General features: G+C 44.9%; 1 protein-coding gene across 2 annotated transcripts; it reads left to right on the forward strand.

The window, feature by feature from the left end:
* Positions 1-418: 418 nt before the first annotated feature.
* On the forward strand, positions 419-16187 carry gpsm1b (G protein signaling modulator 1b). Of its 2 annotated transcripts, none has more exons than XM_058055164.1 (14): positions 419-709; positions 7199-7420; positions 8812-8947; positions 9016-9158; positions 9272-9395; positions 9475-9590; positions 9667-9822; positions 9885-9993; positions 10057-10171; positions 10699-10769; positions 10847-11017; positions 12846-12993; positions 14079-14281; positions 14442-16184. In XM_058055164.1, exons 1-14 carry the CDS (start codon positions 654-656, stop codon positions 14643-14645), a joined length of 1974 nt encoding a protein of 657 aa, XP_057911147.1. In that variant the 5' UTR covers positions 419-653; the 3' UTR covers positions 14646-16184. The 2 variants fall into 2 exon arrangements, with proteins under 2 accessions (XP_057911147.1, XP_057911139.1); XM_058055156.1 differs by lacking the exon at positions 419-709 and adding an exon at positions 4094-4600 and having other exon boundaries at positions 14442-16187.
* Positions 16188-16335: the final 148 nt, after the last annotated feature.

Genomic DNA, 16335 nt, shown 5'->3' on the forward strand with positions numbered 1-16335 from the left:
ACCTGCCTTCAATCGCGACAGTAAAGTAAGAAAGTCGTAACCCAACTAAAGTGAAGGCGAACAAAAAAATTGACATTATAGAAGCAAAGTGAAAGCAAAGTAGTTTTTTAAAAATGTTTTTTTAAATGTAGGTTTCACAAAAGAATGTGTGATGTTCCATGGTGCTACCACATACCTTCTGCTGTCCTGCAGCTCCATCCAGATCGTGATTGTCTTTAGTAGTTTAAAACTTTTATATTTGTGTTCTTTACAAAGTCCATGATAGGGGTCTTTTAGGTTAGTGAGAAAGCTGTATCATCAAATATGTATTTAAATATGAGTATGAGTGCATGGTGCTGCTGTTGCTGTCCCATCAACAAAGAAGGTTGCTGGTCTAGTAGAATGCGGACCCCAGAATCAGAGACAGCCGCTGCCTGTCATTCACGCATGACTTCCGGGTATGTGACGTCAAGAGAGGCGGGGCTCCGTGTTAAATGTAGCTTTCTTCCTTACGTAGCCAAAGCCAAAGCTTGGGGAGAGGTGGCCAGAAAGAGAGTCAGGAAAGAAGGACAGCGAAGGCGAACGAAGAAGTGGGGTGACACTAAAAAGCCGTAAAGTGACTTGTATTTTGTTTTGTTTTGGAGGCGGCAAAGGGAGGCTTTAGCGGCGGCGAGATGGCTCAGTCGCTAGCTAACGGTGTGGACTTGGCTAGCAAGCGGCTACATTCAAGGTAAGAGGAAATGTCTTCATCAAAATACCATGCCACCTTGTTGGACATATGTCTAAATATAAAATACAAATAAAATATATATGAGTAAATCAGTCACAGCAGCTGTCTAGTCAAGGAGAAATCGGATGGTTACTCAACCGGACCGAACCGAGCACGGTCAAGCCAGAGAGCCCGGTTCCAAGCCTCAAACCTGGCTTGGGGTAACTGCAGACTCAGAGGAGCCCCACGTACACTGGACGTGGGAAATCCCCGGCAAAACACGTCCTCGTCGATTTAAAAGAAAAATACATGAATCTTTTTATTTTCATTAGTGTAACTGGGTATGAATCCAGGTTAGCCCAGGTCACCACTGAAACTTTCAGGCCTTTTTATTAGGTACACCTGAAGCCTAATGAGATGCTGATAAAGTGAAAGCAGAATACATATGTGTTGTGTTGGGCTGTTTATGTGATATACAGGATATGGCATTACTATGCTGGACAATTGCTGACTTACAGAAACAGAAACTAAAACAATTCAGGGGGCTTAGTGAGGCATATGGCATGGACTGCTAACTTTAGCATGATCTTTTTCATCAGTATTTGAAAGACTTGATGTTTTCAACTACTAATATCACTGTGGTTAACTTATTGTTACACTAGTAAGATGATACACCTGCCCATACAGTACATTGTGCTTGGAAATATCACCTAGATCTACTTCATATTTCATTCTGCCTTACTAATTATTTACTGTATTCAAATAAGCTAATCATTTGTAAGGCAGAATATCCTCCTTATTCCCCAATCTTTGCAATTAGTACAGAATATGAAAACCATAAGAGCAGTCATTTTAGCACAATATGTATTCTTACATTTACTTGTACATATTTTGTGTTGTTGGTCCGTACATATAGTTTAGTTATAGCTTTACTTTACTTATGAGCTCATGCATTTCCTCCATGACTGCTCTAAATACAAGCAAGATAAATGTAAACACAAGATGACCTAAACACAATTACATTCATAAAAGTTAACAGAGAGAATAAAACATGTACTACATGCTGTACACAAATGGTGACTTTATTTTCTGCCATGTATGTTCATAATATGAAGCGTGAGGTAGAAACACGCACATGCCATCAATAAATATATAACTTAAAAAATAGTTTTAAATGAGATGCTGACAAAAGAATGAAGAACTCCTAATGCGGTGTTGCGGAGGGAGAGAAAGGGAAAAAACATTCCTTGAGAGTTTCCCTGTGGTTTCCCGGACAACCAGTAGCAGCAGCCTGTAATTATGGCCGGATTACTACTCCGAGCACACAGTTTTCAGTTGAGCACGTTGAGCACGAGGACAGGCCTCTGAAGACCTAAAAACATTTCATTCATAGGTAGTAGTAGTAGTAGTAGTTGGGATTTCCACTTCCGTTCTATGGTTGAGCAAAGGATCCACTTCTGCAGTGGACTCAAAAAGCAAAGTGACAGGAGAACCAAGACTTCCCCAAACTGACCAGTGTGATCCTTCACCAGACCACAAGGATGTAAAGAATGAAAAGTCCTCACAGTGGACCCCTTTTTGTGTTTGTTTTGTACGCTTGCCTTGCTTTTCTTGCTGGGGCTTTTCCCCCCCTGAATTCCTTCCATCTGTTTTGCACCTTAATCACAGTCATTTCTAAATATTTCAACTCCAAATACCATTTTATAACCCCCTGGGCTTCTAGAAGCTACACTGGCCTGTTTTTTGTTACCTCGCATCAATAAAATGTGAGAGAAATGAAAGTTATCTTGGTACTCATCGATGTTGCCATCTATTTAGACAAGAGCAGTTGTAGTTGGAGCTCTTTTCATTGGATAGGAAATCAATACAGCTATACAAGCTGCACATCCATTTCTGTCTGTGAATATTTTCATTCATCCAGGCAACTGTATTCCCGGGGCAGTGAATCGATGGCAGCAGGCTGTCCAGGTTGTTTTAGAAGATGTTTTGGCTCCTGTCTGGGTGTAAATTATAAGCGTGTCATATCTATGATTGTCTTTTTAAATTAAACTAAAATGGTTAACGTTGTCGTTATCATGACCCTATTTGTTTGTTTTGGCTAGGGTTGGGTACACCCTGTTTTTCACCTTACAAAAGCATTTTAGAAAGACCTCCCCACGTATAGTATTGGCGTACGGTCCCCATACGTATTGGCGTACGGTCCCCATACGTATTGGCGTACGGTCCCCATACGTATTGGCGTACGGTCCCCATACGTATTGGCCTTTCGGTCCCCTTACGTATTGGCAGACGGTCCCCTTACGTGTTGGCGTACGGTCCCCTTACGTGTTGGCGTACGGTCCCCTTACGTGTTGGCGTACGGTCCCCTTACGTGTTGGCGTACGGTCCCCTTACGTGTTGGCGTACGGTCCCCTTACGTGTTGGCGTACGGTCCCCTTACGTGTTGGCGTACCGTCACCATACGTGTTGGCGTACCGTCACCATACGTGTTGGCGTACCGTCACCATACGTGTTGGCGTACGGTCCCCTCACGTATTGGCGAACGGTCCCCTCACGTATTGGCGAACGGTCCCCTCACGTATTGGCGAACGGTCCCCTCACGTATTGGCGAACGGTCCCCTCACGTATTGGCGAACGGTCCCCTCACGTATTGGCGAACGGTCCCCTCACGTATTGGCGAACGGTCCCCTCACGTATTGGCGAACGGTCCCCTCACGTATTGGCGAACGGTCCCCTCACGTATTGGCGAACTTACACCAAATTGTACTGATTTACTAAGTTCCTCACACTGTACACAGAACAGATGAAGGAAATTAATTCATATGGATGAATTTCCTCAAAGGAAATTTGTGGAAATTCATTTATCGTGGTCAGGTCTGGAACCAATTAACTGCTATAAACGTGGGATCACTGTAATGAAAATATGAAATTAAACTGTCATAAAAACAGGCAACAATCTCCGACATCAACCCTGTGACTTACTGGAAGGGCCAGCAGAAGAAATAATCCAACATTTTAGCCTCCTCGTTAATCAACATAAGACTGACGTGGTTAATTAATGAGCCATGATGTTCACTCCGTGTATCTGCCAATGAGGACAACGCTGTTCATCCGCAGTGCGCCCAACGAGGCGTACACCGCATCCTTGCAGCACGTGCTGCAATCGTTCTCAGCCAGGTGGAGTGTCTCTTGACCAAAATGAAGTATTTGATCCCATTTGGAGGCACGGTTTTGACATTGTCGTAAAGTCGCCTCTCTGCTCTTGAGTCTTGGATCTTGATGACCTAATAAGGTTCCTGCAAGTCAGCAGATAGATGGATTAGGCCGGGCCACTTAATGCCCTGCATGGTCACTATTGAGGAGGTAGATTAGCTGTCCCATTGCTCTGTTTCGGCTGTGATCTCATTGGATCACTCTGAAAGGACGCTGTAAGTCTTGGTGCCATCTGAGGACAACCATTGCACATTTCAAACCGAAATGGTAAACACAGAGTAGCACAACAGCTGTGGTTCCTTGTCGGTTAGCTTGGATTACTCCAACACTGAAAACATATTCTTTCATTTTTGCCAAGAAACACAACTGGAGTGCTTTGGTGTTGGAATCATCCCGTCGGTCTGTTTTGTCGAATCTTCTGGCTGACCTGAGAAGCAGATGTGATTATTGGCTGCTAGGGATCGGACCGCCATAACCCGGATATACACTTTTTCCACAGTTAAGGTTCAAAGGAAGAAACGTGTGTTGTCAGCGTTAATGTGTCATCCTGATGGCAGCCGAGTCATGTCCTCTATCGGGAGCCGAACGGGCCGTGTGCAGGCTGGTGCACCATGGCCCCCGACCTCAAGCCATGCTTAAGCCTTTACATGTGGAGTTACGGGTGTTTGTGGACAAAACACTTGGCAAACAGAAACACAGGTATTACTAAACCAGAGGCCTAGTGGCATCTTGTGTTGTAGTCCTGGACTAAACTAAACCGGGTACATTAAGCCTCCCTGTATGCCCTATCATATGACTTTATTCTTGTAACAGACTTCTTTCTTTTGAATTTACATCTCAATTTACTCTTTTTAGTGGTTTCATGGATACCCCTTAGACAATCTTTCCCTGGAAATTATTGAAGTACTTTTTGTGTAAAGAAATGGCAAATAAATACTGACATACAGTGAAGAAAATAAGTATTTGAACACCCTGCTATTTTGCTATTTCTCCCACTTAGAAATCATGGAGGGGTCTGAAATTTTCATCGTAGGTGCATGTCCACTGTGAGAGAGATAAACTAAAAAGAAAAATCCAGAAATCACAATGCATGATTTTTTTAACAATTTATTTGTGTGATACAGCTGCTAATAAGTATTTGAACACCTGAGAAAATGAATGTTAATATTTGGTACAGTAGCCTTTGTTTGCTATTACAGAGGTCAAACGTTTCCTGTAGTTTTTCACCAGGTTTGCACACACTGCAGGAGGGATCTTGGCCCACTCCTCCACACAGATCTTCTCTAGATCAGTCAGGTTTCTGGGCTGTCGCTGAGAAACACGGAGTTTGAGCTCCCTCCAAAGATTTTCGATTGGGTTCAGGTCTGGAGACTGGCTGGGCCATGCTAGAACCTTGATATGCTTCTTACGGAGCCACTCCTTGGTTTTCCTGGCTGTGTGCTTCGGGTCGTTGTCGTGTTGGAAGAAACAGCCACGACCCATCTTCAATGCTCTGACAGAGGGAAGGAGGTTGTTCCCCAAAATCTCACAATACACGGCCCCAGTCATCCTCTCTTTAATGCAGTGCACTCGTCCTGTCCCATGTGCAGAAAAACACCCCCAAAGCATGATGCTACCACCCCCATGCTTCACAGTAGGGATGGTGTTCTTCGGATTGTACTCTTCATTCTTCTTCCTCCAAACACGCTTATTGGAATTATGACCAAAAAGTTCTATTTTGGTCTCATCTGACCATAAAACTTTCTCCCATGACTCCTCTGTATCATCCAAATGGTCATATGCAAACTTAAGACGGGCCTTGACATGTGCTGGTTTAAGCAGGGGAACCTTTCGTGCCATGCATGATTTCACATCATGACGTCTTAGTGTATTACCTACAGTAACCTTGGAAACGGTGGTCCCAGCTCTTTTCAGGTCATTGACCAAGTCCTGTCGTGTAGTTCTGGGCTGATTCCTCACCTTTCTTAGAATCATTGAGACCCCACGAGGTGATATCTTGCATGGGGCTCCACTCCGATTGAGATTGACCGTCATGTTTAGCTTCTTCCATTTTCTAATGATAGCTCCAACAGTGGACCTTTTTTCACCAAGCTGCTTGGTAATTGCTCCGTAGCCCTTTCCAGCCTTGTGGAGGTGTACAATTTTGTCTCTGGTGTCTTTGGACAGCTCTTTGGTCTTCGCCATGTTACAAGTTAAAGTCTTACTGATTGTATGGGGTGGACAGGTGTCTTTATGCAGCTAACGACCTCAAACAGGTGCATCTGATTCAGGATGATACATGGAGTGCAGGTGGACTTCTAATGGGCAGACTAACAGGTCTTTCAGGGTCAGAATTCTAGATGATACACAGGTGTTCAAATACTTATTTGCAGCTGTATCACACAAATAAATTGTTAAAAAATCATGCATTGTGATTTCTGGATTTTTCTTTTTAGTTTATCTCTCTCACAGTGGACATGCACCTACGATGAAAATTTCAGACCCCTCCATGATTTCTAAGTGGGAGAAATAGCAAAATAGCAGGGTGTTCAAATACTTATTTTCTTCACTGTAGGTGATAAGTATCTGAACACTTTATGTTGAAGTCAGTCTGTGTTCCCATACTCAGAAACGTTGAAGATAAATTCTGGAAAGAAGTGAAATGGTTCTTGACCCCACTAAACCTCCTTATGCAAGCACATATGGCACATGTGTCGGTCTTTCCTATACGGTGACGTGGTCACATATGTCAAACAGATTAGATTGGAGGATAATCCTTGATTAGTATCTTATCCGGAATTTGGCGCTGCGGCCAAATATGATGGTTTATTCTGGATTATAGGAGGAATCTGGCAATACCATTCACTGATGAGACATGCCTGGTTTTGTTGTCGGGAACAACACAATCCAGTACCACACTGAAAGGGACTGTATGCATCTGGCTGAAGATTCCATTTAGTTTCAACCGTAGCATCTAAGAACATGGCCACCAGCTAGCATATGTTACCAATTCGAATTCGAAGATAGCTCATGTTAGTAGCTAAACTTTGACCAATCGCTATCATTTCCTGTCAACAAACATAACTACTGTGTGTGAGGTTCGGTATAACTTAGATATGATTTGATATGATGATTGCACTACATTCAAACACTCTCTCTCGGTAGCTGGGGAACCCGCATACGGCTCATATGCATTTATTGAGAAGACTCCCAGAATTGTGCTGGGAAGTGTTTTTCCACATACATTGTCCATCTCTATGAGGAAAACAGATGTAGTTGTCAAGGTACCAGCCACATCTTGTTCCTGTCTCTATTCAGGATGGAAGCCTCTTGTCTGGAGCTGGCGTTGGAAGGGGAGCGCCTGTGCAAGGCCGACGATTTTAAAGGAGGAACGGCGTTTTTCGAGGCAGCTGTGCAAGTCGGCACGGAGGACCTGAAGACCCTCAGCGCCATCTACAGCCAGTTAGGCAACGCCTACTTCTACCTGAAGGAATATGGGAAAGCCCTGGAATACCACAAGCATGACCTCACTCTGGCAAGGTGAGGCTGTCTTCACGTGAATGTACCGGTACAGGGACATCATCATTAGCTTGTATTTGTTTCAGTGCATTTTGGTTTATTTATGCTCGGACATCAAGGGAAACGTGTATATAAAGTGTGCCATACATTTTTTTTTTTTTCATCCAAAAAACATCCATCATGACTTTTTTGAGCTTAAAAAGCAGCAAAACCGATGTTAATTTAAATGCAATTTTAAATTTATATGAAGTTGTTTTTTTTCATTTTCATTCATTTTTTAATACAATGTCATTTAAATGTTCTCATTTTTGGTTTTCTTGGCAAGTGCGTTAATTATATCATTATACGTTAATGTTATATTTAATTATTTAAAAACTTGAATTGTATTAAAGCTTTTTATTTTCATATAATTTTTTTACATCTAGCTTTAATTGTATTTAAAAAATAATAATTGGACAACCCCCCCAATGAAATCTAATCAATTGCCTTTTCCCGCCGCAGGAACATTTGTCAGTATCCTGGGAATAAGACCGTGAAAGCAAAGTTACCTGCGTGAAAAATAAAATGTTACCCTGATTTTAAAGGGGACCTATTATGTTTTTCCTCTTTTCCAATGTTTTTCCAATGTTGTATTCTCATGTTAAACAATGCCAATACGTCAGATTGCCCTTTTGTAAGGGAGCCCTGAAAGCAGGTTTGGATGGCTCGGAAAGCTGTGTTGTACAGAGTTTTTTTAAACACAGAGTTCCACTGACATCAATGCAACTGGACTTCCTTATATGGGCATGTCCAGGCACAAGCTGTGTGTGCAAGTGGAGGGAGTGTGACCAATTGCAGTGGAATGGGCTGGTGGGAGGCGTGCGTGGAGGAGGGCCAGGTGTGTGGAGTAAGGCAGGAATCCCATGGAAAGATGGCAGGAAGAGGTGCATAGTCTGGAAGATCTAGAAGGCTTTCTGTGCGATTATCACGTGTAGCTACTCTATAGAGGTCCAGAACTCAATACAAAGGGCAGAAAAGGGCATTTTACGTGGGTAAATAAATTCCCAGAAATATAACTGTTATTTTTATTGTACAGGCAATATGATGGCCCTTTTCAAGAAAGTGAGTGGACTTTCAATATACTAAGAGTTGAAAGCCATCATGGAGGTCTCTATGGGTGAGCAGGCTTCACGCTGGGAGTACAGGTGGTATTTTCGGCAGGGGAGCGATTAAAGTCCCTGAAGGCAGGATTTACCTCGTTGCATTCCAGACTCAGCAGGGACAGGGGGAGCTAGTCCGAGCAGTCGCTCAATAAAATGCACTTAACTGCCTGTCCTCATTATAGTCCCTGCGCTGTGGTTTGCCGACTACGTAGGTTAATAAAGATGATACTGACGTACTGTATAAAGCATACTTTATGCGTGTTCTCTCAGGACCATCGGGGATAGAATCGGAGAGGGGAAAGCCAGCGGTAACCTTGGCAACACCCTGAAAGTGCTGTGCCGCTTTGACGAGGCTGTTGTCTGTTGTCAAAGACATTTGGATATCTCCCAAGAGCAAGGCGACAAGGTAACGGATTGTGGAATTATGCTTCCATCTTCACCCTATTTGACATCAGGTTTCTTGTGTGCTTCTAGGTTGGGGAGGCGCGGGCACTTTACAATATCGGGAACGTGTTTCACGCTAAAGGCAAACAGCAGCTGTGGGGCTGCACCCAAGAGCCAGGAGACCTTCCCGCTGATGTCAGTGAAACGCTGCAAAGGGCTACGAGCTTTTACGAGTATGTATCCTTGGCGGTACACACACACCTTGTCTTGTTCACCATCAAGTGATGCGGCTTCAGGGCCTGTATGCTACATTCTATGTGTCCCAAGTTGTTCACTTCCTCTCTAGGATGAACTTATGTTTGGTCAAGGAGCTTGGTGATCGTGCTGCTCAGGGCAGAGCCTATGGGAACCTGGGCAACACCCACTACCTTTTGGGAAACTTTGTGGAAGCCATCAAGTTCCACAGGCAGGTAAGAGTACTACTGCATGTACTACATAGATATGACATAAATCGAGTGTAACATCATGCGACTGTGTTGTTATCCACAGCGACTATCCATAGCCAAGGAATTTGGTGACAAAGCGGCAGAGCGGCGAGCCTACAGCAATTTAGGGAATGCCCTCATATTCCTGGGCCAGTTCAGCACTGCCACAGACTACTACAGGTAAAAGAGGAAGCAGCCTGACATCTAGTGGTGATAAGAAGAAGTGGAACAAAATAGTCACGCCGGGCCTTTTTAGGAAAACGCTGCATCTATCACGGCAGCTGCGGGACCAAGTGATGGAAGCTCAGGCCTGCTACAGCCTGGGAAACACCTACACTCTGTTGCAGCAGTACGAGAGGGCCATAGAGTATCACCTGAAGCACCTGTACATTGCTCAGGCTCTTACGGACAGGTAGGGCAAGCGCCTCAATTTTCAAGATGGAGTTTGCACATTGTATGGTTGTGTGTTGTCAGGGTTGGAGAGGGCCGAGCCTGCTGGAGTCTGGGAAACGCTTATGTGTCTCTAGGGAATCACAAACAGGCTCTCCACTACGCCCGAAAACACCTGGAAATCTCCAAAGAAGTAATATATCACTTTGAGTGTAGCTCGTACACACATGTATACAAACCTACCATGTCCCTTCAGATTGGGGACAGGAATGGGGAGCTAACGGCCAGGATGAATGTGGAGCAGCTGATGGAGGCCTTGGGTGTCAGCGACGGTGACCTTTCACCTTCCAGTTCGGAGTTCGAGATGCAAGGTGAGGCAGAACCACGCCTGCTCATGAGGAACATAAGATCATGAGCCATAATGTGCATTTTTAGTCGCTGAGGGAACTTCAAACAAGGCCAAATGGAAGCTGGTCAACCTTCATTTTGAATAGGATGAATCTGTTCCAGAGTCAAACCTCTACCCTCATTAAAAACCTTTATTTCTAGTGGTAAAAATCTAACACATTCACATTAAAGAGTAAATATTCAGTGTGAACCTGAATGATGAAGACAAACATCTTATGGAATTGAAAAAGCCTATGTCCAATGTCTATATGCTGTTTGTCCACATATGGCCAAGGCCTGATGCACATACAGTATTATGTCATGCATATTTAATCAGGGCCACATGGTGGCAAAACATCACCATGTGGCGTCAGCAGCCTACTTCATTGAGGTCCCTGGAGCTATCATCAAGAAGCGTTGCGAGTGTGCACATTCAGCTCTGAGTCACATGGTCATGTGACCACTACTGACGTGGACTTGAGTCAGCTCACGGGATCAATGCTTCCTCCAGGTGCCAGACCCAAATTGACCAAGAGGAACAGCATGGACAGCGTGGAGCTGTGGAAGCTGTCTTCATACAAGGTGACCGCTCATACCGTATGTCAAATGTTGGCGCTCAGAATCCGTATTTCCTGTTGAACATCCTCCTGTCCCTCCAGGACGGCGAGGGCCAAGAGATGGAATGCACACCCAGGAGGCCCACAAGTCGGACGTCACAGCCTGGTAAAAGGAAAGGCTATCCCGACAGTCAGTCATCTGACGAAAGACATTGGTTGGACTCTCCGGTGGACGCTGATGACATCACGGTGCAAGTCCCGCCTCCGGTGTCGGTGAGTAGACGTGGGCTGGTTTTACAGTCTCAGACGGTGTCCTTACACTAAGCTCATTAGCAAGCTGCTGGTGGGAGCGTCCACATTAGCTCCAGCAAGGACGCTGATTGTACTGCTGTATGTTTTCCTTTGAAATATTCCAAGGAGGATGCATGCGGTGTTGGTGCATGTCCAGGAATTGTCTTTGGATTTACGGAGCCGGCACCTAGCAACTTAGAGACTGGGGGTTAATTAAAGTGTTAGTTGTAGCATTTCCAGTAACATCTTGCTTCATTATATGTCAAACCAACCGAGTCCGGTCCAATTCCTGTTTCTGTGTCCACCGTGTCCTCAGGTCTCCTTTGTTACATATCAGGCAATTAGCAAGGTTAAATCGGGGACATTTGGTCCTTAATTTCCCATGAGCTTGCTCAACATGATGTAATAAGTCGCCCACATATGGAAAAGTCCTCTATCGCTCATCTCATTTCCCTATGAACTAGATTCTCTACCCCCCCCCCCCCCCCCCCCCACACACACACACACACACACACACACACACTCGTGAATTAGGTGTCGCTTTGTAAATGACATCTTACCTTGTCATTGGCTCAGATGACCTCGCTAATTGCTATCATCAGCAAGCTGACATCATAAGGAGGATTACAGTATGATGAAAATATTCCACAAGGGAAGTCACACCCGCACGGAAAGCTATGTAAGCGAGGTCATGCCCGTTTTCTTCTTTCCCAAAGCTCTAACCTGGTGGATGTGGACACGAAGCGGGTCAGCAGTGGCCTCATATCCATATCATATATGATATCATATCCAGGAAGGTGCTTGGTACGCCTTTTCTCTCCAACGTGGTCCAAACAGGCGAAGGGAGACCCGCATTTCACACATAATTACTGATCCAGGATCATTCAAGTCATTTCTGCACAATAAGGAAGCTTTGAGAAGAAATGAGCTTTTCTTCCAGTGTGCATGGAAATAATGCCCCCCACCCCTGAAAGTGTGGCCAACATTGGCATGCTATCTACTCACTGTGCCCTCGCACCCAGCTTTCCACAACCCCCCCCCCCCCCCCCCCCCCCAACACTCCCCTCTGTGTGCTGATAATGTGACCTTGATCGCAGAAGCGCTACCCCCTCCCTGCTGGCTCTCCCCTTCCCATAATGAGTTGTTTTCCCACAGTGGGTGAATGGCACAAAAACGGCCCACAGGAGAATGAGAGGGAGTGAGAGAGAAAGAGAGAGAGGAGAGTGCATTAAAGTTGGCTGCGACAGAGGGACACAAGAGAGGCGCTTTGAGAGGGAGGGAGTACAGGAGGGGAGCGCAGCGAGGGATGTAAGGTGGTCGGGGGGACGTAAGGGGAGAGGAATGACACAGCGAGTAGGGAAGAGGAAGTGCAGCCGGTAAGTTGATTTGATCTTTTAACTTCCCAGATGTAGCCCCCCCCCCATGTACGTATGTACCCCATACATATTGTCCGTCCTCGCTTAAAGTGGGAAAACTTGAAATGCAACTCAGCTGAATGCCTCTTTTGTTTGCACCACCCTTTGGATGTGCGCTAGCAGGTCTGCTGACCTACTTCACTTTGCTGCAAGCCATCCAAAGACTTTTCATTTTCACACAAATACTTTGTTGGTCTGTTTCAAAGAACCGGCCCGTCATGAAACTCTGCTGACCAAAAGATATTTGAGGTTTTAACCAACGAAGAGCAAGGGCCAGTAGACGGCAGACCTCCACCAAGGCAGAAGAAGCGTCTTTGCTAGTCCCACGCCCCGTCTTTAACTGTAATAAAACTGTAAGATGGTCTGTGAGGTACATGCCGTATGTGTCCTTTCAGAAACTGGGTCGTGACCCCTCCGATGAGGACTGCTTCTTTGACCTGCTCAGCAAGTTCCAAAGCAGCCGCATGGATGACCAGCGTTGCCGTTTTGATGACGCCCACAACGGCGATGGCGAAGAAGGCGCTGCCCTGAGCGACATGATAGGTCGGTTCTTCTCCCAGAACAGTATTGTAATAATGAGACTTCTTCAAGTACCCATAGGGCTGTTTTCTCTACCACTTGACAGGGAAAAGCATTATTGGTAGAAAATGGATGTCTGCTTCTATTAGTAGCTAACATTTCAACATAAAAATGTAAATGAAAAAATAATTACTAATAGACTAATTGACTTACAAGTGTCTCTTTGGGGATTATAATAAAGATGTGTTCTTAAATGCAAATTAATATATATGAATTATTCATATACATTAGAGGACTACATTCATTAAAAGTAAAGGGCATGTGATTTCTTATGTACGGCGTCCTAGCCCTTCACTGGTCGCCACATGACTCCTGGACATCAGTCTGACCCGAATAAACACAATGCTAATTAGCTACCAGGCTAATACGCCGTACCTGTTTCTAATATTTTCGTAACTTTATTTAGATATTTTACATTCAAATATGGGCTGCACGGAGGTCGAGTGGTTAGCGCGCAGACCTCACAGCAAGGAGACCAGGGTTCAATTCCACCCTCGGCCATCTGTGTGGAGTTTGCATGTTCTCCCCGTGCATGCGTGGGTTTTCTCCGGGTACTCCGGTTTCCTTCCAAAAAACATGCTAGGTTAATTGGCCACTCCAAATTGTCCATAGGTATGAATGTGAGTGTATATGGTTGTTTGTCTATATGTGCCCTGTGATTGGCTGGCGACCAGTCCAGGGTGTACCCCGCCTCTCGCCCGAAGACAGCTGGGATAGGCTCCAGCACCCCCGTGACCCTCGTGAAGAAAAGCGGTAGAAAATGAATATATTGTCTTTTAATACACTAAACATTCCATACAAAAGGGGTACACATACAAAATCGGTCCGCTGTATATCATTAAAGAAAAATCTTCAAATACCACCAAGGTGCCTTCAAGTACTAGTACACCTATTTGACAACCTTAGAGTAGTCCATGTGAAGCCCAACCTAGCATGAATGTGTGGTGGTGGTCGGAGAGGCCACAGGCAGTCTAGCCCAGGGCAGCTGTAGCTCCAGATGTACTTTACCACCGCCAGTGGAGGCTTCAGTTGTGTCTTTCATGTTGCAGACCCTGCAGTTACCACCTCCCCTCAGACAGAGGAGCTGTTTGACTTGATCGCCAGCTCTCAGAGTCGCCGCCTGGATGACCAGCGCGTCAACGTGGGGAGCCTTCCGGGTCTCAGGATCACACAGAACAACCTGGGCCACCTGGTCGGGGAGGGCGATCAAGAGCCCAGCGACGACTTCTTCAACATGCTCATCAAGTGCCAGGTAATAAATCCTTCCACACCAAAAGCATCCAGTCATGACTTGGCACCTTGGCTTTATGGGCGGGGCTAGCTTCACTATGTCCACCGCTCCTCCTTGCAAGTCAGACGTTGGTCTCAAGTTGTCACCTTTGCCTTTTCTCTGTGTGAATGTTTGACCGCAGTCCTCCAGGATCGATGATCAGCGGTGCTCCCCGCCAGAAGCGGGCCCCCATGCTCCCACAGTGCCTGACGAAGACTTCTTCAGTCTCATCCAGAGGGTGCAGGCCAAGCGTATGGACGAGCAGCGCGTCCAGCTAGCGACAGACGAGCAGGACAGCCCGGAAGGCTCTCCCGACCCCGAGCCGCCCGGCGGTTTCCCCAGCTAGGACAGGGCAAAAGCGAGTTAACAGGATGGCGAGCCGAGGCAGGCCCCTCTCTTGCAAAAATGGTGGCGACAGGCGGCGATGGCGTGCAAAATTCCGCTCGTAAGTCCCGAGTATGTGTACATAGAACAGACAACACACGGCGCTTTGCACGGTCATGAGGGGATGATCATCTAAACGTAACATCTGATGCCTTACTCAGCATTTTTCCTCCCCGGACTCGAGATTGTATTCGTAGAAGCACACCGACAATATAGTTTAGACATTTTTAACTTTTACCACCGATTTCATTCTAGTTGCAGAAGTCAATGAGTTGCACTGAAATCTTGGGGGAAAAAAAGCATTTTTATACAGAAATAAGTAACATTTTCTTCAATTATTTATGTGAAGTTAGTATTTTTCCTTTAAAAAAAAAAATCCAAGTATATGTGCTAATACACATGCCAAATCCTTTAGGCATAACAAATGGTGATTATTGCTGCTTTAAGCATTCGTACAAGCCTGGCGTCACTGATGTTCAGTGGCAGTATTAAGTTACATAACGCTATGCAGTGTTAAAAAGTAATGCTCAGTCAAAAACTTGAAGCCACTCGTTATAATTCATTCACGTATAAAGATGTTTGTGCGTGATGAAGTCCCCTGATAGGAAAACAGACAGCAAGAGGCTGCTTAGCATAGCAGACGGGTGCCACATTCTGCAGAGGAAACACTGCACCCTGGTGGCCACAGCCCTGTATGACATGGTGCAATTTAATGTAGTGGGAATTTCTTTCCTCCCAACTACATTAGTACAGACAATATTAGTAATTATATAATTATCTTGCACTTAAAGTGTGACTATTCCGCGAGCTGCATTTTTTTTGGGTGATTGCACAATAAGAATCACACAGAAGGGGGTTGGGGGGGCAGCAAAAGAGCAGATTTTGAAGCTGTGAGTAATGTGAACATTTCTGCATTTGTTATATGGTACGAATATGCTTCAAACTACAAGCAGGCGTCTTCATCTTTTAGTTTGGAAACACAAAATGTCACACATACCTCATTTTTGTACCTCAAATGACTCAAAGCGACGCGTTGGGTAACATTGGGAGCTGCACTTCTGTGAATTAACCTTTTTATTTTCATGAAGGACCCGCTACGCTTCTGTTTGTCACTGCCCTCATTTGTACATATTATATCAATATATTTTGTATTTATGTTCCGTTTGGGGCATGCAATTGAGTCCCCCATGCTTTTAATAAAAATGTTTATTAGGTTTATTATGGCCATGGCGTTATTATAGGTAGTTTACTCTATTGCGAAATGCTGACTCTATTCTTGCAGACGGTGCATTGATTAGATAGCGTTTGGCAATGTTGGCCTTTGGAAAATGGGAGACTCACAAGGAGCACATCCGACTTAAAACCTGGAATGTCAAACATTAGTATTTTACATTTCATGGTAATACCTGTAATGGTGGAGTCCCATAACGTTAGTATCTCTGAGTAGTACCCAGAGTAGACTTGCTAACCAAATACTGACAATAACCTTAGTATCAGAGTAGACTTTCTAACCAAGTACTACCAATAACCTTGGTATCAGAGTAGTACAAAGAGTAGACTTGCTAACCAAATACTGCCAATAACCTTCAGAGTAGACTAACCAAATACTGCCAATAACATTAGTATCAGAGTAGTACCCAAAGTAGACTTGC

Source organism: Doryrhamphus excisus, chromosome 2 (assembly GCF_030265055.1).
Source record: "Doryrhamphus excisus isolate RoL2022-K1 chromosome 2, RoL_Dexc_1.0, whole genome shotgun sequence".
In the NCBI taxonomy this organism is placed as follows: domain Eukaryota; kingdom Metazoa; phylum Chordata; class Actinopteri; order Syngnathiformes; family Syngnathidae; genus Doryrhamphus; species Doryrhamphus excisus.

Coding starts and splice junctions, on each gene's coding strand:
- gpsm1b (XM_058055156.1), top strand. CDS start 4,452: ATGGCAGCCGAGTCATGTCCTCTATCGGGAGCCGAACGGGCCGTGTGC. Junction 9,396..9,474: donor CCATCAAGTTCCACAGGCAG/GTAAGAGTACTA, acceptor TGTTATCCACAG/CGACTATCCATAGCCAAGGA. Junction 10,770..10,846: donor GGAAGCTGTCTTCATACAAG/GTGACCGCTCAT, acceptor CTGTCCCTCCAG/GACGGCGAGGGCCAAGAGAT.